The 25524-nt window shown below is 53.0% G+C and overlaps 7 protein-coding genes across 7 annotated transcripts; 5 read left to right on the forward strand and 2 right to left on the reverse strand.

The window, feature by feature from the left end:
* Window positions 1-234: 234 nt before the first annotated feature.
* Window positions 235-2303, forward strand: AtWU_10274 (uncharacterized protein; the record flags this gene model as incomplete). Its single annotated transcript, XM_035505379.1, has 2 exons — window positions 235-372; window positions 435-2303. 2 exons carry the CDS (start codon window positions 235-237, stop codon window positions 2301-2303), a joined length of 2007 nt encoding a protein of 668 aa, XP_035361272.1.
* A 1091-nt stretch (window positions 2304-3394) lies between these two features.
* AtWU_10275 (serine/threonine protein kinase CLA4) lies at window positions 3395-6041 on the reverse strand (the record flags this gene model as incomplete). Its single annotated transcript, XM_035505380.1, has 3 exons — window positions 3395-3807; window positions 3867-3966; window positions 4029-6041. 3 exons carry the CDS (start codon window positions 6039-6041, stop codon window positions 3395-3397), a joined length of 2526 nt encoding a protein of 841 aa, XP_035361273.1.
* A 2572-nt stretch (window positions 6042-8613) lies between these two features.
* On the reverse strand, window positions 8614-10092 carry AtWU_10276 (NADH kinase POS5; the record flags this gene model as incomplete). The annotated part of the gene is made up of 3 exons (XM_035505381.1): window positions 8614-9685; window positions 9750-9864; window positions 9945-10092. The coding sequence occupies 3 exons, from the start codon at window positions 10090-10092 to the stop codon at window positions 8614-8616; spliced, it is 1335 nt and encodes a 444-aa protein (XP_035361274.1).
* Window positions 10093-10964: 872 nt separating this feature from the next.
* Window positions 10965-12281, forward strand: AtWU_10277 (lysophospholipid acyltransferase family protein; the record flags this gene model as incomplete). The annotated part of the gene is made up of 2 exons (XM_035505382.1): window positions 10965-11830; window positions 11894-12281. 2 exons carry the CDS (start codon window positions 10965-10967, stop codon window positions 12279-12281), a joined length of 1254 nt encoding a protein of 417 aa, XP_035361275.1.
* An 804-nt stretch (window positions 12282-13085) lies between these two features.
* Window positions 13086-16784, forward strand: AtWU_10278 (putative RNA polymerase II transcription elongation factor (Ctr9); the record flags this gene model as incomplete). Its single annotated transcript, XM_035505383.1, has 2 exons — window positions 13086-13940; window positions 14013-16784. 2 exons carry the CDS (start codon window positions 13086-13088, stop codon window positions 16782-16784), a joined length of 3627 nt encoding a protein of 1208 aa, XP_035361276.1.
* Window positions 16785-20670: 3886 nt separating this feature from the next.
* Window positions 20671-23114, forward strand: AtWU_10279 (uncharacterized protein; the record flags this gene model as incomplete). The annotated part of the gene is made up of 2 exons (XM_035505384.1): window positions 20671-21118; window positions 21199-23114. 2 exons carry the CDS (start codon window positions 20671-20673, stop codon window positions 23112-23114), a joined length of 2364 nt encoding a protein of 787 aa, XP_035361277.1.
* Window positions 23115-24065: 951 nt separating this feature from the next.
* On the forward strand, window positions 24066-25499 carry AtWU_10280 (splicing factor ESS-2 family protein; the record flags this gene model as incomplete). The annotated part of the gene is made up of 1 exon (XM_035505385.1): window positions 24066-25499. One exon carries the CDS (start codon window positions 24066-24068, stop codon window positions 25497-25499), a length of 1434 nt encoding a protein of 477 aa, XP_035361278.1.
* Window positions 25500-25524: the final 25 nt, after the last annotated feature.

Consider the following 25524-nt stretch of genomic DNA (forward strand, 5'->3'; position numbering starts at 1 on the left):
GCTGGCAGTAAAAAAGTAACGATGGGGATCGATTCGAGCCTCGGCCGATCGCCAAGAGATCGACATGCTCTCCGCTTCGTCATTCTGGCTTCTTCTTCGCTTCTTCTCTCCTTCTCTTCTCCTTCTGCAACTCTCCCCCTCCTACAATCTATCTCTTTCCCGTGCCATTCGGATAATAATTACTTCTTTCGGGGATTGAACTCGATCCATCCCCCGGGATCTCACCCGCCCAACATGGCTCCCTCCATTCCCTCGGCCAAACTGACTCTCTCATGCCCGCTCTTCGCCGCCGACTTCGACCCGCGTCATCACGGCTTGCTACTGGTCGGTGGAGGAGGTGGTGAAGGCCGTAGTGGTGTCGGCAACAAAATCGCAAGTTCCTCTTGATATAAAGTATACTTCTGCAGCTCCATGCTAACGCATCATTTCCCCAGGCCCTCTTGAATACCTCCAAGCGCTCCGAAATCTCCGAAGTTGTCGACATCAACTTGTCGCGCGATGAGGACTCAGTCACTTCTCTCGCCGCCGTCCAAGCCGACGACGAAGCCATCGTCGCCCTCGCCGGCATCAACAGCTCCGTGGCGGAGCAGAAGCGAGGCAATAACCAGCATCTGCGTTCCTTTCGCATTGATCATCCCACCCGGAAAGAGAAGGACAACAACGAGGAGAACGAGAAGACAACGAACAATGGACAAACCACCGCGCTTTCACGAACATCACTATTCCGCACCGTGAAAGGCCCCTCCTCCGCCGCCTCTCCCGACACCTACCAGCGCACCCTGCGCCTCTCCCCCTGGCAATCCGACTCGACCTCCCCGCGTGTCGCCGCCATCGCTACCGGTCTCGCCCCGGCCGGCGAGATCGTCTTCTTCAGCGCAACCCCCACCCCCAGTCCATCCGACGTGATCGGACGCATTCGTCTTAACAGCGACGAGGAAGCCGAGGACGTCGATCTCACGCCCCTCCCCGACAACAAGGGCCAGTTCCGCGTCGCCTACACCAACGGCGTCGACATCTGCATCTGCACCATCTCCGCCGACACGCGCTCTAACGCCTCCCCCGACGTACAATGCGTCTACACCACCCCCATCCCCGACAAGGGAATCCCTCGGATGCGCCCCAAGTTCCGCGCCCTCCGCTTCCTCTCCTCAACCAGTCTTCTCCTCCTCCAGAACGCCCCAGACCGCAAGGGCTGTGAGCTCGTACTCCTCGACCTCCGCCCCGCCATCATCACCTCCGCCATAGCCACCACCACCACCAAAGAACCCACCACCAAAGGCGCCAAAGCATCCATCCTCCGCCGCAAGAAGCTCCGCAAAACCATCAAGATCGGCCTCGGTCTCGACACCTGCCTCCTCAGCCCAGACCCCACCACAAACCAACAACAAGCCGTCATCGCAATCTCCGGCAGCGACCAATCCATCGAGCTCCTCACCCTCGAATTCAACCCCTCCACAAACCGCTACAACCATTTCCAAACCTACACCTCCCTCCGCGACGTCCACCCCTTCTCCATGACCAAGCTCTGCTTCTCCCGCTTCCACTCCCCGTCTCTCCCCGTCTCCCCCGAAACTCCCCCACAATACATCAAACTCGCCTCCGTCAGCATGGGCAACACCGTCGTCGTCCATACCCTCCCCTTATCCCCCTGTCCCCCGACGAGCCGCTCCCCGCGCTACGTCCTCTCCATGCCCGGCGACTCCGAAATCTGGACAAACCTCACCTCCAGCTTCGCTGCCATTCTCTCCATCCTCACCGTCTGCTTCATCCTCCAGGCCTTCACCGAGATCCGTGGCGCCATGCCTCCTTACCTCGGCGCGAAGGACTGGTTACCGCCTAGTATCCGCGATGCTGTCGCCATCCCTTATGAACCTTTTACTCCTTCTCCTTCTTCATCTGCTTCTCCATCTATCCCTACCACCAGTTCTACTCCCATCCCAGAAGTAGAATTCCCCGCGCAGATCCGTTCACTGAACGATATCCTACTCTCCTCGGATGATCTCCAGCAGCAGCAGCAGCAGCAGCAGCAGCAGGGGCGTCAATCTCTCCTGATAAACTGCAATCCGGAGACGAATACCCTCCGGATTGACTCCACTGATCCATCTTCATCTTCTTCCTCTGAGGCCGATTCGGGTATCCATATCTGGGAAGATCTCTCCGAGGAGACTCGACACCGGTGGATCAGTCAGCTCACGCAAGCGGGCTACGAGCCATCTGGTGAAGATGTTGATGTGGAGTCGATTTTCAAGGGGGTGAGGTTCGGGGATTTGTGTACGGAAGTGCCCATTCACGAGGAGTTGTGATGCCGTTTCTTGTGGTTTTGTTCCCGCTTTTTCTTTTTCTTCTATATCATGGCTGGTATGTGTGTATGTATGCGTGGATGTGGGCCTGATGCAAGTAATGGTAGGTGGGTATGATTGTGGTTGTGGTTGGTTATTTACGTTGCACATGTTGCCCTTCTTGGATGTGGTGCTTGCTGGTGCCGATGATTTTTTATGAATAGCTCTTTTCTTTTGTTTTTTCCCTTTTTGGTCTTCTACTATACCTATGATTGTACGCTATCATGCTCCGTGTTCCATTCAACTGTACTATTATCATTGACCCGTGGGCCGCTGGTAGTTATTATGATCACAGAAAGAAATATAGTATCCTCTTTTTTACTGAGTCCCCTGGTTCCCAAGTACCCTCCTCTAGCTCGCTTCTTTTTAGCTGCATCAGTCGACCATCAATATTTTGTCTTTCCTCCTATCTTTTCTTCTCTTCCTTTTTTATACCATTCAGACATAGCTGCTAAAAAGCTGCTCACAATGCAAGTATTCCATCATGGACTCGTCAATTGAAACAAACATGACCAGGTACATGAGGGTAACAAAACAGGTTTTTGGTGCATGTTCATATACCAGAGCATTTCAGCTCATCATCGATCTTCAGTACTCGGAGACACAGTTTTTGTGCATCGTACTTCGGATCTCTCTTCTTTTTGCATTTCTTTGTCTCAGAGATGCAGCCAAAGATCAGCTGCACGCATACATCAAGTGCCGTCTCACAGGCATGGTTCGGAGCATCGAGGAACCGCACAGCGGGAAGGGTGGGATAACCAGATTAGTTGCGAATGTAAGAGGAATCACAAAGGGGAATCGACTCCAAGAAAGAACGCCAAATTACCTATGCCGAGTCTGCAGACGACAGAGCTGTGCAATGAGGATATCACAAGTAGAAATCGAGTTGCAATGCAGGTCGTTAGGGGGCAGCAAAAATCAACCGGAGGCGCGTAAATGTGACCCATATGTGCGTGAAAACAAGATCTGGTGTAAATCATAAGAGGAACAAGGCAACCGGCAGCGACCATGTGGCTACCAACATCGCCATTGCACGTTCTCCTCTCCACAGTTTATCACTGTCCGCTGTTCTTCTTCCAACGGAGCAGCTCCGCCAGGCTCGCGAGGCTGCAGCCCAACTTGAGGAAATCATGGGCCAACAATTCATCGGCGGTAGCGCGGCTGCGCACATCGACACAGAGACATACACTCAAGAACGACTTGAGCTCCTTGCTGAGCTTTTCTGGCTTCTTGAGACGAGGAGTGCCGTTGGTGGCGATGAGGTACAACGCCTTGAGCGGCTCTTCATTGAGGTACGGGGGCTCTGATTCGATCATTTCGATGGCCATGATACCCAATGACCAGCAGTCCACCTTGGGGCCATACTCCTTCTGCTTAACCACCTCGGGCGCCATCCAGTACGGAGTACCCACCATTGTGGCGCGCTTACTCTTCGACTCGGTAAGCTTAGCACAGAATCCGAAATCGGCTAAGAAGTGGTCAGCTTCGATTCCCCATGGTCATCAGAGAACTGGAAGGGTTACTCACTAATCTTGACATGACCAGCCCGGTCAAGAAGCACGTTATCACTCTTGATATCACGGTGGATAATGTTCTGGCTGTGCAGATGGGCCAATCCCTTGCAGGTCTGCTCGCGGTTCCCATAGTTAGTATCAAGTTTATGGTTATGGTTAATGTTTATTCACGCACCTCTGCACAAATTGTGGCAATTTGATCTTCCTGGATCACCGGGTTGTTGTCAATGACATCCGTGAGAGCACCACCTTCCATGAACTCCATGACAACCCACAACTCGTTGCTCTGCTCCTGCAGGAACGAGTCAAGGAAGTTGACAATGTTCGCATGCTGGCTGTCTTTCATGACGATGATCTCGTTGACAATGAGTTCTTTCCGAGGCTGGCTACGCAAATCCATCTGCTTAATAGCCACCTGGGTACGGGGACCGTACTGCCGGTAAAGCTCCCGCGCAACGCCGGATGTAGCATGCTCCTTAACGCGTGCCACATACACGGAACCGGAGGCACCCTGTCCAATTTTCCGCTGCTTGCTGTAAGACTCGTTCGGGTTGTCCTTGGAAACGACAGAACGCAGGCGATCCATGACCTCGTTCTCGCTCATGTTCGACATGCGCACTTCTCTCTGGCGGGGCTCTGCCTTCTTGCTCAGGGCAGCCTCGGCTTGGCGGACTCCATCGGGGACGTTTGTCTTCGCGGTCTGCTTGTTCGCGATGTTCAGGGGCTTCACAGGCTGAACCGGAGCAGGCAACTTGCTGGGAGGAGGGCCCTGGGCCGGCTGCGCTTTGACGCCATTGTTCTGAGCCCGTGCAGGGGACTGTCCCTGAGCCGGGTGTCTGGAGCCCGGAGAGGATTGCTCAGCCCTGGCAGAGCCATTGGCGTAGTCTCCAGGCCGCTGTCCGGCGGTAGGAGCGGATGGGGCAGGGCGCTGAGCTGTCAGCTGGCGCGGAGGCTCCTGGCGAGAGGAGCCAGGGGCCTGCGGGGCGGGGCGGCTGGGCTTGTAACGATCATCGGAGGACTGGCCGTAGCCCCCGAGCTCTTGCTTGGCCAAGGGGACGCGAGTCTTGGGCAAAGAGGCATTGTATGCTTCTTGGTCGAGCCGGCTCTGCTCCTCTTCCCGCTGACGTGCGCGACGATCCTCTTCCATACGGCGACGCTCCTTATCCGCCAACTCGTTCATCCGCTCCAATTGTTGCTGTTGCTCCAAAGCACGATCGGAATCCGACTTGGACTGCGAAGGAGACGAAACAGGGGACTGGCTGGAGTACGACTGGCCACCGCTGTCCAAACGCTGTGCGGGAGCAGGCGGCGGGGGTCTTGGGGGTGCAATTGAGTTGCCCACGGACCCGCCGCCGCTGAAGGGCTTCGCCTGCTGGTTCGCCGGCGAGGAAAGCCCAGCGTAGTACTGAGGGTTCTGCTCGCGCATCTTAATGTCCGAGTAGAATTCCAGGACCTCAATGACGGCCTGGGGGTTCTTCTTGTAATCCTCCTTGGTGATTGCGGACGCGGTCAGGAGCTTCTCCCACTCTGGCGGCAAGCCCACGAAGGCGCCGGTGCGCGGATCGAATCCGACGTGAACACGATGGCTGAAGTTCGTGGGGTTGCTTACCCCTCCCATACCAGGGCAGCGCTCGTAGATCTTGTCGATCCAGTCGTAGATTTCGTCATCGCTCTTAACTTCGCAAGTGATGCTCTTGGTGGGCACATCGCGGGTGATCACGGCGGTTTTGGAATTCGCGTCCTTGGGGTTGGCGAGACGAATGATCTCGAAAGCCATGCGAGTATCCTCCGATCTCGAGACGCCTGTGACCGCCGTCAGCGGAATGGAAAGCACGATCTTCCCCGTCTCATTCTTGAGAAAGTCGAGACGGAATTCGCGCAAGATCAAGTATCGTTGATTCCACGTCGCCAGAAATTTGTCCTCCTTGCAACGGACATATCCCTCCTTAATAACGGTGACGCCTCCTCCGCCCGACTGATCGGTCTTGGTGCGCGTGAGCGACGGGGTGCTCGTGTTGGGGAACAGCGAAAGGTTGGCCGGACCGGGGGTACTCGGGGAATTCAGACTCATCTGGCTGAAGGAGGTAGCCACGTTGTTGGAGGGGTTGGTAGGCAGGTTGAGTTGTGGGCGGTCGGCTGGGGGCCGGGGGGCAGGCCCCGGATTCATGAACTGGTCTGGGGAGTACATCCTGCGGGCGCGTCAGCAGCGCCCGGAATTGATCACAGGCGAGAACCTGTGAGTGAATCGGGGCTGAAGGGCCAAAGGGGTGGATGGATAGGTGGGAAAGAGGGGGACAACGAAATGAAGTCTGGCTCACTTTTCATAAGAGGCCATTAAGCTGGGCCGGAGTGGAAACCGAGACGCGGGACTCCCAAGGAGGGGAAGGGGGGTTCCTCAGGGGGGGGGATGAGGTATGAGGGGGGGCAACCGTGAAATCCACGGAGCAAACAATGTGAAGGGGAGGGCGGTCCCGACAACACACCCAGATTAATCTCCAGGTGCAGTTCACTGCAGGCCCGTCAGCATGAGAACTGTGGCATGTGCAAGGCTGGGTCTGTCAATCTGGTGACCCGTGGATGCGGTAGAGCCTCTTCTTCCCCAAGGGAACTATATTCCACCACCTACTCCATAGGCGGCGGGATGATAGAGGTGGAACAAGGAGAGTGACCAGAGCTAATTGAACATCTAAACATACCTTGAGGGGTAACTGTAGGCTTATCTTAACGCAGAAAAGAAGCCTCGCGCCCGCGAGGAAGCTTCGAGCGTGAACTGCACGTCTCGAAGGTGACAACCCCAATATCCAGACGCGGTGAGACCAGCGGTTACCAACCAAGGCGGCCAAGTACACAATGCAGGAGAGACGCAGGCGATGGCAGAGGGAAGTACCCGAGGTGTGCTGGGGTTCAGATGAAAAGGAGGTGGCGGGTGTGCAAACAATAAACGAGAGTCACGATACAACCACGGGGAGTAACGAGAAGACAGAGATGATGAGGAGGAAAGAGGATGAAAGACGTGAAGAGGGGGGGAAGAGGATAAGGAAGAGGGAGAGAGAGGGTGTGAAGAGGGAGGGAGTAAGTAGGAAGTTAGAAGGAGCACCAACAGGAGGCGGCAAAAAGGGAAGGCCGGCCGTTGAGTTGAACAAAAGGCACTCGAGGTTTCACCACCCGCGGCTCCAAGGGGCGCACGGCTCTAACTCTCCTCAAGAATATTATTATTATTTCTCTGGAGGGATGGTGATGGGCTTCTCCTTCAACCCTGTGAAGCAGATCACTTAAAAAAACCCGGGAAGATAGAATGAAGTTGGGGGGGAGGAGGGGAGAGGAGGAAAAGCAAAGAACAAGACAAGGAAGCAGAGGAATTGACTACTTTACAAAGTAACCCAGCAAAGATAAACTAATTGACAATCGCTATTTTGGTAGAAGTAAATACTGTCTTCGGCCCCCCCTGGGATACACTACTTCAAATATTCCTGTTGGTTGACCACAAATAGAGTAGGAGAGGGTCACCAAACAACGATCGATGGGTCCTTGACTTTGATCATAATGGATTGTCGTGGGCATGTCTTGGGAGGTTTCATATACAAAGCTAAATCCGAAGCAGCAAACAGCAAACAGCCAGGGCTCTTCTCTCCCCTGATTGTGATGATGCACAATTAACCTCTCCATCCTAGTAAAAAGAAGCGCCCTTACGCATTTCACTGCGAGTGCAACTCCGAGAAGCGATTAATCAAGTAGTAGTTCCTATCCAATGGAATGGATGGTCATCATAGTACTATGAAGTCTAGCCCTAGAAAGAGTCCAATTGGGCGATGAATGGTAGTTTCAATGACCCCCCTCAGGCAATGAGGAGTATGCATCCTTACTGTCGCAATCCCTATATATTGATTGATTGATGGTCACTTCCTTGATTGTCCTTTTAAATCACTAACTACTATGCCTATGCATGCGTCAAATCGGAGATAGAAACTTGGCCAACGGGACCCAGATTAAGGGGAGCCAGAAAAAGCGTACGCCAGAGCCCACTCCACTTGGATTGCAGTTGCTTGTCGGTTCGAATCAGATTGATTAATGGCCAGGACCAAATTACATCATCCGCGCGGATGGCCCCGACAAGCCATGCTAATCGTTAAATTCTCCTAGTCTTTGAAGCTATTCAGGGCTCCTCAGCGTCTCCTTGCGGTCCCAAATCAAATTCAAATGGGTAAGCATGAAATCTTAATCCTAATCCTCACCCAACAAAGCCACACACGGGCAGCCAGCCTACTAGCTGGCCAAACAGACCACATACCCTGCATATGGAATCCTGGTCAAGTAACAGCCACCAGTGAGGATAGAGAGACCGAGGGACCCACGGGTCGGTGGTCTCGAGTCTCCAACAGCGAGAAAGAAGACGGAGAGAGAGCGAGTGAAAGAGAGGGTCGCAAAGAAAGGGAGGCCCACCAGCGGCCCTGATTTCCCGCCCCTTTTTTCAGGTCAAGCCCAACTGCACTGGAATTGATTGGATCAGACCAGCAGCTCGCTTCAGCAACAGTCCATGTCAATTGTGGTGCTGCTGCATGTGCAGATGGAACTAAGGCTTCTTTCATGCATCACCTCGTTTACTAAAAAGGCATTGTGGAATAATTGTCTATTCATACAGATTTTTGTCATTAACTATGATACATGCTTAACTCCTAACCCTCCTCTTCCAGGCCACACATACACTTCGCTAGTTTGTACAAGCATATGTGGTGTGTAGTCAATCATAGTGAGCGCTTGAATCAGCGTTCCTCACCAAATGGATGGTTAAATTTCAGCAACCCATTCAAGCCCCCAACCCATCCATCGTGTGCTTCCCCACCGGTGATTCTTCGCATAACACATGGCACGCCTCCTTGCCATTCATTCTTGCCATGTCGCATCTCTTCGTCCCATACTCGTGCCTCCATTCCCGCGGTCAACCCTTGCCCTAAGTTCACCCCGTCAATGCTGACCTCCAACTCGCGACTCCGGTTCTTCTCGCTCAGTCGGAGGGTAATCGGAGTACTGGATGGCAGCACCAAGGGCCGGAAGCTTAGACTCCGCGCACAGATCGGTGTTAGTAGAACCGCGGGCACAAGTGGATGCACAATACTGCCTCCACTGCTCAGACTGTATGCTGTGCTACCCGTCGGTGTCGAGATAATGATTCCGTCGGCCACGGCTTCCGTCAGAAACCGGCCCCCAACATAGACATCCAGCACCGCCAAATGTGGCTCTTTGCCTCGATGCAAGAGCACCTCGTTCATTACGTATACTCCCTGGTTGTTCAAGTCGTTTGGCATGGCCGCTGATGTGGATTCCCGTTGGACTGGCTTGCCGTCTGCCGTAAAGAGCCCAACCTTCAGTCGGTTGCGCATCAAGATTCGGGCGCCGCGCGTTAAGCCCATCGACTTCCCCCGTACCGAGGACCATCCAGTAGGATTCGCTTCCAGATCCAGTGCTTCGTCGGCTGAGGCCGGCCGGGAGTCTCCCAGCACTGTCGCGCGATCCCCAACACCGGCTCCTGACATGTATACCTCACGGAATGCGCGCTTGTATTCGGCAAACTTCCATTCGCTCAAGAAGCCTAATGTTCCCATGCTAAATGACAGCACCGGCGGGACGTTGTAGCACGTGGCAAACAAGGACGAGGCATGCAGGATCGTACCATCTCCCCCGAGAGTAACGGTGAGATCCACCTTATCGTGCAATGCCGGTCGTAGTTGGTCGAGAGGGGCGGTGTAAACAGGCGACTGAAGTGACGAGTGTATTTCCTCTGCGACACTGGGTTCTAGAATGATCGAGGCCGATGGGTAGGTAGATGTCGCATGACTGCATTGCCGGTGAGGGGTTAGCATCCATGACTTCTCGGTCAGCCGATTTTGGGACTCCGTACCTAGCAAATTCAATTAGAGAGGCAGTGATGGCCGGAGAATAGTCTTTCTTCACGACGAAGATATTCCGCGGGGGGGCTGGCCATTGGAGGGAAAGGAGATCGCCCTCTTGGGATTCTGCTCGGGGCGCACAAGCAGGTCAGCATACCAGGAAGAGCTTAAAGATATTTCGCAGACGACACTGCGTTGACGCACACCTTGGTATTTTGGTATCAATCGTTTCGGTAGAGTTGCAACATCTCTAATCTCGTAACGTCGTGAGGAGGATGAAAAGTTCCGTGACCAAAGCATCCGAACCGGAGGCCCGACATGAGCAAGCCGTGGTCGCATACTCGCAAAATACATTTTTAGTAGCTGATGAGATCGAAAAAGACCATGCACGCTCTTCTAGAAGAATGATATCAGCTCACTTCGAGACTTGTTTCTAAGATATGACTAGAGCGCTCACATTATCAATCTAGGTCTGATTCATTGTTCCAAAGCAGCATATGAGAGAAAGTTGCGCGGGACCCGACATGCAGGTTTAGTTGGGAGGTGTAGACATCTGCATCTATATTCTCCCAATTTCTGTAAGATTCTTCTGGTCCATAAAACAGAAACATATATAGGAAGGAAATGAGAATCATGCACAGTGGAGAAATTTCATCTATCTCCGAAGTGTCGAAAAGAGTCCTGCAAGCGTGATGCCGATCGAGACCCCCCGGATCTCCGCTGACCGCCTTGAGGGGAGGGCCGGGCCAACTGACGTAGTGGTTTTTGACTGGAGATCATTGATCATGCGCCCACACACTATTGAGACACTTGAGAGCTGTGCTCCGGCTCAAGCTTCCTGCTCCCTCGAGACAGGAACCAAACTTCTCTCCCGTCTCTCTCTCTTTTTCTCTTTCAAGTATTCTTCCCCCCAAAACATGGCTTGAATCTACTTCATTTTTACATCCCCCTCATTATCATTACCTCCTCGGTACAGGTACAGCTTCCGTTAGTTAGTCCCTTTGTCCTCCGATCCCTCTTGATCTTACAACAAACACTGCTGGCCTTCCGGCAGACACCGCTTTTCCTGGTACAGTGTGCTGCATCTGGTTGCTCGCGTGATTCAAGGGTGGGAAAGCTAATCAGTGCCCGATCCAGTTCCATTATCTCTAGAACTTTATCCTCCCTTATATAGTTGGCCTGCAAGTCCTTTCGTAACGCCTCGTCGCCAACAACTGATTCTCATCATGGATACCTCCGAGGTTCGACAACGAAAGCATGACCCTCAACTGAATCACACAGCCGCTCCGAAGAAGCAGCCTTCCGACGGTCAAGATGAGGAACCCCGTTTGAAGCATGGCATTGCGATGCAGCTTCTCCGCTCTTTGCTCCTGGCCACATGGTTCAACTGCTGCTGCGTTGCCATCCTAGCGACCCAGGTCATCGGCTCCCCTCTATACGTGATAAACAAGGATTGGTATTATTCCTATATGGCATACACAAAGCAGTCCTTTGGCTTGGTCATCACGGCTCTCACTCAATGGGGCTGTCCTACCTTTGTGCGAGTCAGCGGTGACAAGAGTGTACGGGGTCAGGTCCACGTCGCAGAGGATGGGCGCTTAAAGACCCAATTCCCAGAGCGATTGGTCCTCATAGCCAATCACCAGGTGTATACTGATTGGATCTATCTGTGGTGGGTGGCATACACGAATACGATGCACGGCCGCATCTTCATCATCCTTAAGGAATCCTTGAAGTACATTCCTATTATCGGCCAGGGTATGACCTTTTACGGCTTTATTTTCATGGCTCGCAAATGGTTGTCCGACAAGCCCCGTCTGCAACATCGATTGGAGAAGCTGAAGACTCAGCATACGGGATCGCAGTCAGGGTCCCCGCAATATGACCCCATGTGGCTTCTGATCTTTCCTGAGGGGACGAACCTATCCATCAACACCAGGCGGCGGAGTGCAGAGTATGCCGCAAAGCAGGGACTCTCCCCGTTGAAGCATGAGCTGATTCCCCGTTCCACTGGTTTATTTTTCTGTCTACAGCAGCTGCGCGGGACAGTGGAGTGGGTCTATGACTGCACCGTAGCCTACGAAGGACCTCCGTAAGTACTCGATGCGCTTGCTTGCAAGCGAATGAGCATTCCACTAACTACTTTCCTCAACAGAAAGGGTAATCTACCTGACAAGTACTTTACCCTTCGGTCGACGTATCTGCAGGGGCGACCGCCCACTTCGGTCAATATGCATTGGAGACGTTTTGCCGTGTCCGAGATCCCTCTGGATGACCAGCAAGAGTTTGACTCGTGGCTCCGCGAGCGTTGGACCGAGAAGGATCAGTTGCTTGAGGAGTACTACGAGACAGGGAGGTTCCCGTCCGAGCTGGCTGGGTCTATCGAGGTTGGGCATGGATTCGAGGACCGGAAGACTGCCGCGGCTGCAGGGTATGCTGAGGCACATGTGCGGTTGGGACACTGGGCCGAGGTTGGCCGGATATTCATGGTGCTTCTAGGCGCGGTGTTCCTCTGTAAATTGCCCAAGCTCCTGGGATTCTAATGTGGGAACGCCTTCTTGGCCGTGGATCGATGTTGCCGTTATGTGCTATGACCGACACTCTAACCAACCCGTTGCATGACATGAGCAGATGCGCTTAGAGTATTATTATGACTATTTTTCAGTTACTGGCGTGATGGGTCTCACTTGGATAGATGCCTCTCTCCTCCACTATATTGCTTTGGACGTGGACTTGGGGCAGTTTTTGATTTCTTCTTCTACGATATCGATATAGCTTTCTAGTGTAATCCATATATAGCACCGAGCAGGTGCATTACGTGAAACACTAATTATTGACAAAATTTCAATACAGCGTATGATGGCCTCTGCATACCATCTATAGCTATAATATTAATTTCTCCACCATATTATAATGATTTGAATACATCATTCAAATAACTTGGCACTGTGTAAACACAAACATACGGAGAGTGCCAGTGAGTGAATGACAAGCCACAGCTGGCGGGCGGTGGCGGTGTAAACTCGGCCCGGCCAGCCTCTCTCTCTGTCTCTCATGCCAAACCTCCGGAGCGCTACAGAAAGCATCGATCTCAATCTGCTGCAACCACAGGCTTTGTCCTCTGACTGCCACAGTTTCAGGAGCGCGCTTCTTGCTAGTCATCCGGCAAGAAGACACTTCTTTCAACCGCGTCTTTTTACCCCCCCGCTCTAGTTTGGCTTCATCCCGATCATGAGTTGAGCTGAACTACGAGCCAAGCTCCTTTCACCTCTCCGAAACAGTCGCAATCCTTCCCATTGCCCCATCTACAACACAACACATTGCTCAAAGCAGTGCCCGCACACGCCATGGCGTCCCTTCAGAATGGCCACGCCAATGGCACGAATGGCGATTCTCTTTCAGCGGCCAACCCGTTGCCCAATCTCCGTTTTTCTGACATTCCCTCCGCCATCGACATTCCCGCGTCCACCCTCGACAGTGAAGTCGAGGTCAGCCTAGAGATTCTTCCAGATGACCCAACCGAACTCTGTACATTGTTGGAGAACGAAAAGGCCGCTAAGAACTTCTGGGTCACGATCGCGCTGGCATACGCCAAGCAGAAGCAACTCGATCATGCCATCGACATCTTAAACAAAGGTCTCGCGTCGGTCGCTCATGGAGCCACGAAAGAGAAACTCGGCCTGCTGGGATGGGTTTGCTGGCTGTTGATGTTGAAGAGCCGGAATGCCCCCCGCGTTGCACCCGAGGGAGAATTGTACACCGAGGCGAAGACGAAGGATCATTATCTCCAACTTGCTACGTCGACTCTGAACGAGGCTTCACGACTGAATCCGGCGTTCCCCCCTCTGTTCCTGGCGCGAGGTGTCCTGTCGCTGCTACGCGCCTCGCTACATCCACCCCGTCCTGTTCGTCCGGGCACCGTTGACACATCCGAGAGGGTAGAATCGCTGCGGCAGGCGCTCAAGTGCTTCGATGAGTCGTCCAAGGCTTTTGGTGGTCGGAATGTCATGGCCATCCTTGGGCGCGCGAGAACGCAATACTTGCTCGGCCGATACGCCGAGGCCCTGGAAGGCTACCAGAAGGTTCTGATGAAGATGCCCAGTTTGACAGATCCCGACCCGCGGATTGGTATCGGCAGTTGCTTGTGGCAGTTGGGCTTCAAAGAGCAGGCCAAGGTTGCTTGGGAGCGAGCTCTGGCGTTGGTGGGTTTTACACGGATTCTACTCGTACCAGTTCCTTGTTTACTAACCGCTTGACTTTTTGTTGCCAAACAGAACCCTGACTCCAAGGTCGCCAATATTCTCCTCGCAGTATACTATCTCTACGACAGTTCACGACATGCAACGACAGACCCGGCCTTCGGTTCATTGTACAAGGTAGCAATGACTCAGTACACGCAGAAGGCGTTCAAATTGGACAAGGAATACCCCATGACTTGTTCTCTGTTTGGCGGGTACTTCCTCCTCCGGAAGGCTTACTCCACCGTCGAGACCCTGGCCCGTAAGGCCATCGAACACACCGATGTCATGCAGATTGCCAGCGATGGCTGGTATCTCCTTGGTCGGAAGTCCCACTATGAAGGCGACCTGACGCGCGCTGCGGAGTATTACAACCGCTCCGACCAGGCTCGTGGCGGTGGTGAGAAGGGATACCTCCCGGCCAAGTTCGGCACGGTACAGATGCAAGTGTCTAACAAGGACTTTGACGGAGCCAAGTTCCGCCTCGAAAAGATCATTCAGCAGACGAAGAATGCCGAATGCATGGTTCTGCTCGGCGCGCTCCATGCGGAGGAGGTCTTCGCTGCGCAGAGAAGCGGCAGCAAGGAAGACAAGTCGGCTGAGATCAAGAAGGCCATCAACCTTCTGGAATCGGTTCGCGCCCTCTGGAAGGACGAGACCAAGAAGATCTCGCCCGACGAATCCGTCTTGGTGTACCTGGCCCGGCTGTACGAGCAGAGCGCTCCCGAGAAGAGCATGCAGTGTCTCACCCAGCTGGAGGAGATGCAGCTCGCAGAGGTCGCAGAGGAGGAGCGCCCCGAAGGCGTCGAAGATGAAGAGCAGGTCAAGGCAGCTCTCCGCGTCCACCTTCCCCCGCAACTCCTTAACAACATGGGATGCTTCCTATATCAAGCTGAGAAGATCGAACGGGCCCGGACCATGTTCCAAGCAGCGCTGGATGCCTGCGTCCGATCCAAGGAGAAGGAAAGCGAGCTTGACACCGACGCGCTCGTCACCACCATCAGCTTCAACCTGGGCCGGACCTATGAGGCGGCCGACATGCCGGAAGAAGCCAAGAAGGTGTACCAGGGTCTCCTGGAACGTCACGCTGACTACACCGAAGCCAATGCACGCTTGACTTACATCGCCCTGCGCCAGAGCCCCACAGACGAGGGCCCGAAGAAGATGGCCAAGCTCTACGAAGCTGACTCGACCAACCTGGAAGTGCGCGCCCTGTTCGGCTGGTACCTCAGCAAGTCCAAGAAGCGGGCAGCCAACCTGGCCGAGGACCACGAACAGCGCCATTACAAACACACCCTGCAATACTACGACAAGCACGACCGGTACTCCCTGACGGGCATGGGTAACATCCACCTGTCCACAGCGCGCGACATGCGCCGCGACAGCGACCAGGACAAAGAAAAGCGGCGCAAGATGTATGAGCGAGCCGTCGAGTTCTTCGACAAGGCCCTCCAACTGGACCCTCGCAACGCATACGCCGCCCAAGGTATCGCCATCGCCCTTGTCGATGATAAAAAGGACCACGCCTCCGCCGTGCACATCTTCTCCAAGATCCGTGACACATTACGCGACGCCAGCGTCTACCTCAACCTCGGCCACGTCTACGCCGAGCTCCGCCAATACACCCGATCGATCGAGCACTACGAAGCCGCACTATCCAAAGACCGCGCCCGCGACGCACAAATCCTCGCCTGCCTCGGCCGCGTCTGGCTTGCCAAGGGCAAGCAAGAGATGAACCTGCAGGCCATGAAAACCGCCCTCGACTACGCGCAGCGCGCCCACTCCGTCGCCCCGGGCCAAGTCCACCTCGAATTCAACGTCGCCTTCGTCCAGAACCAAATCGCCTCCCTCACCTACGGCCTCCCGGAAACGCAAAAGACGGTCCAAGATGTCCAAGACGCCGCTGAAGGCCTCCAACAAGCCGTGGAGACCTTCAACCGCGTAGCTCAAGCCAAGAACCCACCGTACCCATCCAGCGCCTTGGAACAGCGCGCCAACATGGGCCGCACCATCCTGAAGCAACTCGAGCGCGCGCTCCAAAGCCAAAAGGAATACGAAGAGAAGAACGCCGCGAAACTGCAACAAGCGCGCGAGGCGCGTGAAGCCGAAAAGCGCCAGCGCGAAGAAGAAGTGCGCAAGGCGCAGGAAGCAGAGCGCGAGCGCAAACAGCGCGTAGCGGAGGAGCGGCAGCGCATGATCGAGGAAGCGCAGCGATTGGCGGAGCAGCGCGCGGAAGAAGAGCGTGCGCGTGAAGAAGCGGAACTTACCACTGAGTCGGAGACGGGTGCTAAGGTTAAGCGCAAGAAGAGGACGACGTCTACTAAGCGCAAGAAGAAGCGCAATGAGGACGATTTCATCAACGATGGAGGCGATTCTCCTTCCAGGGAGAGGAGCTCGGAACCGGACTCCGATGGCGAAGCGGCGGCGGCGCCGAAGAAGCGCCGGCGTCTGGAACGTCGGTCTGGTAGTAAGGCGCAGCAGAGCAAGTACAAGAGTAGTGAGATGGTGGTGGATTCGGATGACGAGGAGGAGGGCGGGGATGAGGATCAGGCGATGCGTGATACTGGGGCGAATGATGACGAGGAAGAAGAAGAGCAGGATGTGGTGCAGCGTCGTCGGGCCAAGGTCAGTCGACGAGTGGCTGATGATGATGAAGATGAGGATGAGGATGAGGATAATGGGGCGGCGGTGGCTGGAGGAGGGGGCGAAGGGGCCACAACTGGGGGCGATGGGGGCGAAGACGATGATGATGGATTGTTCAATGACGATGGCGGTGATGATGATATGGATCTGAAGGAGGATGAGTGAATAAGTGAGTGAGTGATCTAGACCTTACTTACCTACTACCTCTTTAGGAGCTTGTTGTTGGGTGGGGGAGGAGAGCAGAGCAGAGCAGAAAGGAACATGTAGTTTTACGGATGGTTGTGCCTTGCTTGTTATCTTTCTCTATATTGTTTTTCATTTTTTTGTCCCCCTTTGATTCCAACTTTCCATTCATGTATTTGAAAAGATGGCGTTGGGATTGGATGTTCGATACTTCAGATATTATTACTACTGCTACTACTTACTTATATCGATACTTACTACGGTGGGCGGGGCAGGAATTGTCTATACTATGATCGAAGCATGAAATGAGCCATTGATGCTGTTATGGATGTGCTGTGTAGTAAGTAGTATTTAGTACATGGCTCTCATTGTAGAGCCTTTTTGACCCTTTCCAAGTACTAAGCATGTCGTATAGCAAGTATATATGCTGTTAGATGTGCAATAAGTCAAATTGAATATGAAATGTGTACAACACGTGTTCTACCTGTATAGTAGTAGTATAATTGGTATCCCTACATTATATTACTAGATAACAAGTAAGGTAACATCATATATATAGTCGACCTATGTATAGAGAGTATAGAAATAGAAGTAGATATAGATAGAAGCTAAATACCAACCCATACAATAAATACACGCATACGGGATACGATACGCATCAACAAACAATCAAGGAAACCAACCCCCGATTCCCTCCCCCCCATCCATCATCCCATTCAAGTCATAAATTGGTTTAGTTTTAGTACTGACTCAGTACAAAACTAAAACAGTAGACTTAAGTAGAAAACTAAACTAAAACTAAACTAAACTAGACCAGCACCACGACCCCCACCACCCACAGTAACAGCGAAAGGAAAAAGGGCTGGGCTATTACCTATGGTCTCTAGTCTCGAGTCTAGACACCAGGGATCGTCAGGAGTCCTTCGAACGATGGAGAAAGAAGTTGGGGGCAAGGGAAGGGAGGGAGGGGGGAAGTGGGTGGGTTGGGTTGGATGGTGCTACACGCTAGGGGAGGATAGGTGTAACTTGGAAAAGAAAGGGATGGACATAGTGGTGGTTAATAAGGTTGGATCTGAGACAGTGGTGTGGTAGTAGTAAGTAGTTGGGAGGCTGGGTGTGGTGTTACTTCTTGCCTGCCTGCCTGCCTTTTGGGGCTGAAGCGAGATGTGTGAAGTTAGTTGTTTTGTTTGAGGATTTGAGATGTGGATGGGGGCTAGTTTGGGGGGAGAGATGTGTGTGTGTGTGAGGGAAATTGTTGGTTCGGTGGTGGGATTTTTCTTTGTAGTGATGGTTGTGCGTGTGTGTATGTCTGAGAGGGGTTTTTTTCCCCTTCGGTCAGTCTCTTTCTCTTTCTTTCTTTCTTCCTTGCTCCGTCTCTTTCTCCGACCCTCTTTCTCTCTCTGTGTGTGTGTGGCTTCTCTTATCTGCAATATATTATCTCTCAATGGGGCTCTCCATTATGGCCTTACTGTGGGTATCTGCACAAAGATGGAGGAGGATAAGTATAGTACCTATACTTGTATGGTATGGTATGGGCGGTGCGACTGGTGGGTATCCGTATCTGTTTCGGTATCTCCAATACCTGTTTGGAGAAGGGTATTTAAGTAAAATATACGTAAGGAGAGGGAAAAAAGACCCTCGGTGGATCAGCTGACGAGCCTCAGCTGCACCGGAAGAACTGCTTCTTACGTCGGGATTATTCATTATTATTAGTAGCCATTGATGGCTGGAAGCAGGCGGATGCCTACCGATTCTCATGCAGTGTTCCTGTCCACAGCTGCCCCAGTCATTGGAGTGAGTGAATTCCATATTGGACACGTCTTCCCTGCTGGCTGGGACGATTCTCCCACGAGCAGGATGCACATCCAGACCGCCGGTCCATGTAAGAAAAGAAAAAGAAAAGAAAAAAGCAAGAAACGTGAAGGGGGAAACGTGACGGGCTGCACGAGAGATGCAGGTACATGTAAGAGGCGCATAAGCAAGTTCTGGGTTAGTCAAGATGAGAACATATTAGCGGTGTGTTCGCACTCAATCTGAGAACTGAGATCTGGGATGACTCAATCGAGTAACCCATCTGAATCTGAATCCTTTCCCCTCTCCTCCCTCTTTTCTTCCCCTCCTTCTCATCCTGCAATGGTTCCTTTTCACCTCCAGATTCCGAGGTCCACCCCGTAGAGTCCGTAGTCTCCGGTACTAAGGATAACCGACCATGGGGAAAGTAGCAATTGACAGCTGATATGACGTTTCCAATTGACTTTCAACGGACGCTGGAAAAGTATCCATCCATTCAACGTCTTTTTGTCGGTTGGAGACGGCCGAAGCACATGTGGAAATTCTGTCATCTCGGGCCCGAGGCAAGACCCATTGGAGACGGAGACCGATTGAACAATTAATCAATCATGACACTTGCTGGGAAGCAACGCGTCCCCAGTACTCAGTACTACTATTTACTTTGCAGGTGGCTCGCGTGGTAATTTTCCCTGGTGTCCCTCGGTACCTAAGACTGAACCGCACGCGGTGGAACAGAGAGGAGCACTACTGTTAATTGTCCATATCCTCACTGGGTCTCGCAAGTCCGGACATCCTGGTCACTGCATGAATCTGTCTCTTTCAAGATGGGGACTGACCAGGATGGTCGCGTGTCGATTTAATATGATGAGTCGATTTCACCACGTTAAGTGGATATAATAATCCACCACCGCTTGGGCGGATTCTGTGCGCCGTTCGCGTCTGCCACCGTCCCCTCCCGTCGGAGCTGTCCTCCAATTCCAGCAGGTAGATCCAGTAGTTAGTACAGCAATGGAGAAGAGCGCAAGTACTAGTAGATATTAGTGGGTTGTGGCTGTAGATGTATGTATGTATGTATAATGTATGTGTATATGTTGTTATTCCCACCCTTGGCTAGCAGTTATGAGAATAATGATTTTTTGAGTTAGAGTTATACCTGTCATGTTGGAAAATGTTTGTTTTGTGCCTGGCGCGGATGCAACCTTTCACCCAATTGCCATTTACCGGAACCATGGTTCAAGCGTCCCCTTCCAGCCCGTGGCTTCCCTCTGGGTCCCGAACCAATCTGGCAAGTCAACCAGCTTATCCCGACACACAGGATCCGCTCTGGCGTTCACAAGGTTCAGCCAGGCCGAGGAAGCTTCCGTCGGGCGTCCAGTCAAGACATTGCAACTTTGGGCTACTGCGGCCACTAGTTTGGGTCCGTCCAGTAAAAACCACTTGCTCCCTAAACTGTTATTGCGACAGCGACGGCTGGAACTTTACTTTACGGCTCATTTACTCCATCCTTTGCCCACATCTGTTGTCTCCATATCTTCTTCACACGCTCTCTCTTGATTTCTCTTACTTACTCGTACTCTCTCCACTATCTTTCTCTCTCTCTCTCTCTCTGCTTTCCCCTCTTGCAATTGATCTATCATTTCCATTTTCCTTTTGTTTTCCCCTCCCCCATCATCTCATTCCTTCTTGTCAATTGTGACCCAAATTTTTGGATACGTTTCCCGCAGCCGTTTCAACTTTCAATCTAAAACACTCAAGAAACTTTCCGTGGCTCTCGACACGGGGCATGCGCTTTCAGCCTCGATCTTGAAAACCCGCCAATCTTCAGCTCGTCGGTGCTCTCGACTGCTTTGTGTCTCCCCAGCTCTCTGGTGTGCGGCATCTTTTCCCTACCATGGTCAAAGCTAGGACCATCCCATCACAATCGGAGGCTTAACGGTCGCTCACTTGCTTCGCCTTGCTCATTTGGCCGCCCCCACGACTCGGTCATCGCCCACCTGGATTCCCTGATATATAGTCAACATACCTTCCCTCTGTTCCCCTGATGCAGGCTTCCCACCCGCCAGTGTCCATTCACACCATGTCCCAGCAGGATCTGGACCGTCCCTCCGCCAGAGCACCCCATAACGAGTCCCCCGAACCATATTCGGTCCACACCCGCTCCAGGTCAACTGCACATGCGCATAGTCCTAAGCGGCTGTCCGTGTTCAGTGGACGCTCTCGCAGTAACACCACCAACTCTACCACCTCTTCCCGCCGTTCCCCCGCGTCTTCCATGACTTCCGTGGATGCAGCATCGCTGCCGTCGCATGATGACCGGGCAACCTCGGCGGCTGGTGTCCGCCATGAACGGCCCGAGAGCGTGACCAAGTCGCTCCTTTCGCGGGGAAGCCGGATCCTCCGTCGTCAGGGAAGTAAGTTCCACATTGTCTCCACGCTGGACGAGGAGGATGAAATGGAGCGTGAAAAGCCTCGCTTTGAAGTCTCGGAGATCTTCAGCCGGAACAAGTCACGCCATAGTGATGCGCGTAAGTCACTCCTGTCACATGCGGATTGCGCTGTAATTATCGACATTGTATTCATTGCTCACACAATGGACTCGCCACAGATGACCAGCTGAAGAATCTCATCTCGGATCCTTTTGACTTCCACCATCTGACTCATACGAGCCCGTCCCAATTCCAATCGCTGGAAAAAGCCCGGGAGACTGACCTAGTCACTGAGTTCTCGGCCATTCGTGCCTCCCAGAGGCCTGTTACCAACCTGAAAGGAATTCGTGCTGAAGACCTGCACTTCCGTGACTTCTCCACGGAGGATCTTACTCAGTGTGGGACGGCCATTGGCTGTGACGACGTTGTTCCCCCTCCGCCAACAAGCCCACCAGCATCTCCAGGTGGTTCGTCGGTGAGTCCCAAGCAGCGCGACCTCAGAGGACGAAGAGAATCGCGCGTCGTTGAGAACTTCTCGCGGCCTGTCCCAAGGTTTCCTAGAGTTGGGTCAACCAGCCCGCCGCCGAGAGCCTCCTCCCCGAGGCTGGCATCCTCCCCTGAATTACCTGAGCCAGCTCCTCGCGCCATTGACGAGATCCTGGGTCTGTCAACCCAACCGACATACCCGGAGCATGTATACTCGCATACCGAGGATGTAGAACATGGTGCTGCTTGGCCGCAGATCCCTATGGAAGACATGTTCCAACCTCCTTCGGGCCATGCCTTTCCAACGAGCGTCAACAACGAAGTGATGAATGCCCGCACCTCGTCAATGTCCTTACCCACTCTGTCGTCAGACTTGGAAGACGTGCCAGAAGAAGAGGAGCCGGCCCCCTGGCATGAAGGAGCCGGCCTCGAAACTGACGAGGTCTCTCCTCGCGCGCCTGTTATGTCAAGATCTCCACCTCTGTCTGAGGCGCAATCTCCATCCAACACTTCCCTGGCTGGCCCTAGGTCCGATTTGTCCATTTTTGTCGCCGAAGACTTGTCAAGAAAGTTCGCCGAGGCACTGGGTTCCCCCACCCTTCCACAGGATCGTATTGCACCACTGCAAGAGTCCATGGCTCAGGAGCCAGTCCGAAGGAGATCCTCAGTCAACTTGAAAGCCATCCAAGAAACTATATATGAGTCTTGGGACGCAGACATTGACTACTGCTATGAACATGCTGCCGAGTCGAATTGCAACTTTGACTGGACTCGCAGTTCAATTGACGAGGCTCGACAAGACGATGCGGAACACGGGGTTACTGGCGCAGATGGGAACACTGCGATGTTTGAACCAATGCGGCTGAGCGCGTCGGCCTTGCCCGCTGCGGACCTGGATCATGTCCCCAGCGCACAGGTAGTGGTTACCTCCACACTAGATGACAACACTGGCATTGCTGTGACGCAGCGGGACAGTGATTATTTTCAGCCTGTGAGGTTTGCCCCTACCTTGGGGAAACATATTAGCCCCGATTCGCTGTACGATGAGTATTTGACGGCGGACACGGAGTCAGACCGACACTTCGCCTTCTACTCGCAGCCAGGTGTGATCCAGCCTATGGACCAGTCTGTGTCTCCCCGGAGCAGCTTTTCCCCCATCAGCAAGTGTAACTCCCAGGAAAGTTTGATCCTGTCCCGCGCCGCGTCGGTCGTCCGCAAACATCGTTCCTCCGTATCGACTGCTAGTGTTCCTGATCTAGTGCACAGTTTGGCAAGCAGCCGTGAGTTCCACCCATCTGAGCAGAGACTCTCAGGTGAACTTTCAGGAATGGGGCGCCCCGAATCTTCCCATCACCGGCAGACCAAGAGCCTGGCCCGCGAAGTTGAAGCCCAGCTTCTTTTCCGAGCCGATGGCGACGCAAGCCCCGAGCCTTCAGGCTATGCGTCCACCGTGGGTCCTTCCATCCACGACAGAGCCAAGTCCACCACTGAAGTGGAGGCAGGCCCATTGATTGCCAGAGCCATCAAGAATGATGCTGCCTCTAGGGCCGCCCCTCGGCGCAAGGGCCGCGCATCCTATTCTCTCTTCCCCACTCCTGCAGCCAATTGAGCTGCAATCAACCCGACGACAACTTGCATCCATCACAGACCCCTTGTTCTCAGCAGTCTGCAACATTCCGTTCCTCATCCGTTCACTTATAGAACTTCTTCAACGACTTGATGATTCTTTTTTTCCCTCATTGTGGTGGCTTGCGTTTCGATTTCTCTGCGATGAATGTTATCTATTGAACCGTCATTCGGTCCCAATCTTGCGGGCCATGCGCTTATGTTTTCTTTGTTATTTCCTCAGATTTTCTTCACTTGCATTTCCTGGTGCATTTCTCAGCGACTGTTTTCCTCGGGAAGAAAAAATCTTGGGTGTTTTTCTGGCAATGGAGGATTTGGAAAGGACAGTGAACGGGGTTTCAGTCGGAGAACATTCGTTCGGATTTATATTTTTCATTTTATTGGTCTCGGTTTTTGTCTGGGTAGTTGCTGCAATTGCAGTGGCACTTGTGTTGTTCAACATCCATTGTCGATTTAGGTCTGTGTCAGTATATAGATAGAGCAGGAAGGGATAACTGGGTCTGTCTGGGAAGAGTTGTTTGATACGAGGTTTACACGCGGGCAAACCGTGGAGAGGAAAAAGTGATGATTATAACATTTGATATTACTGTCACTATAGCATGAATGGCGCTATTCATTGATTCAGTTTTCAAGTACTGGGAATTGCAGTAGCAGACGTTGAAACAAGTAAGCCCACGTGCATCAGGCTAGACCAGACCACCTGATCGCCATGTGACGGCAGCTCTCACCGCCAACCATGGCGGTCTGGATATTCTGCCAGTAGTGTGCTCCTTCCTCTGCTGATATCGGGGATCGCTCTTTCCATGTTCGTCATCCACGCTTGGTCGCAGACGAGCATGTCGTCTTCCTTCTTCCTTCGCCTCTTCATCATTTAGCAATCTTCTTCTTCGATACTTCTACGCTTATGTCTTTGCCTCACCCGCAATCACCAGTCATGTCTGCCGGCTCGCAGGCTCTGACCAAGCGTCAAAGCGAAACCAGCCTTATGCCCCCGCCGCCGCCACCCAAGCGTATCAAGCGGCCGGCCACTGTGTTGGACGAAGATATCTACACCAATGCTCTGTCGGAGATTATCGCGCGTGATTATTTTCCCGGTCTCCTGGAAGCCCAGGTGAAGCAGGAGTACTTGGATGCACTTGATTCGAAAAACAAACAATGGATCGCAAGTTCCAAGAAAAAATTGACCGACCTGTTGAAGACACCGGGAAGAGCTCGATCGCATTCCGGATCAGCCAATATGACACCACGAGCCACCAATTCGGGACGCCCTGAAGACACCCCGATGGGCTGGGGTGGAGATACACCGATGTCAGTCATGTCAACAACTTCGTCATCTACTACACCCAACGTCGACCATGCTACGATACCGGATGTGTCCCGCCTTGGGCTGCTAGAGTTCCAGGCCAAATATACGAGTGAAGATAATGAGTCGTTCAACAAGCTGCTCGATAAACAAAATGAAAAGCACCGCGAGAGATATAAATGGCTGTGGAGTGGGAATAAAATACCGACTGCTAGACAGATTGCGCATCGGCGGCAAGAAGCTAAGCGGATCGAGGCACAAGGGGGTAACCCAGATCAGCTCAAGCAGGTGGCCATAAAGACTGACCTGGACGCCCGGCCTGCAAATCCAGATACCTGGAAGACTCAACCCGAGAACTCGCTCATGTTTGCGCCTTCTTCCATAGAGGACTCATATGAAACTATACAGCAAAAAGCCGAAGCATCATCGCGCGCAGGGCCCAAGCGGGTAGTGTTTCAGAACACACGCTTACCAGATGAGAGCGTCCAGCAGACGTCATCTGCCACAAATGCACCCCCGCCCTCACCTTCGATATCGGCCATTAAAGACGCTATTGCCGGACACCCTCGCCCCACCGAATCTGAAGCAGTATATACAGGGGGTGAGACGCCACGAGTGAATGGGTATGCCTTTGTGGATGAGGATGAGCCTGAATATCCCCTCGCTTCATCAAATGACAATAACGATTCTGCGATTTCTCTGGATGACATTCGCCTGCTTGGCGGCAGTGATGCCACACCGAATCCTTTTGAGATCAAAGAAAACCGGAGACGAGAAGATATTCACCACCGCATGGTAGATCGCGTAGCGAGGTCTAAGCGAGCGGAGAAGTCCCTTCGCGAAACAAAGACCCCTGTAACGCCACGGTTCGCCAGCAGCCCACGACTGGACTTTGGTTTGCGCACCCCAAGTGCAGCTACGCCAGGAGGGAGGACGAACAAAGCGTTGACTCCCGCAGCGCAGAAGTTACTTCACCAGGTGGGAAGTACGCCTCGTCTAGCGGCATCGTCCTCAAGTTCATCTCTGAGGAACATGTGGACACCGACCCCGAAACGGGGCAAATAATGTGGTGTCTGCTTTCATACAAATT

This window comes from Aspergillus tubingensis, assembly GCF_013340325.1.
Source record: "Aspergillus tubingensis WU-2223L DNA, scaffold_12, whole genome shotgun sequence".
NCBI classification, from domain to species: Eukaryota; Fungi; Ascomycota; class Eurotiomycetes; order Eurotiales; family Aspergillaceae; genus Aspergillus; species Aspergillus tubingensis.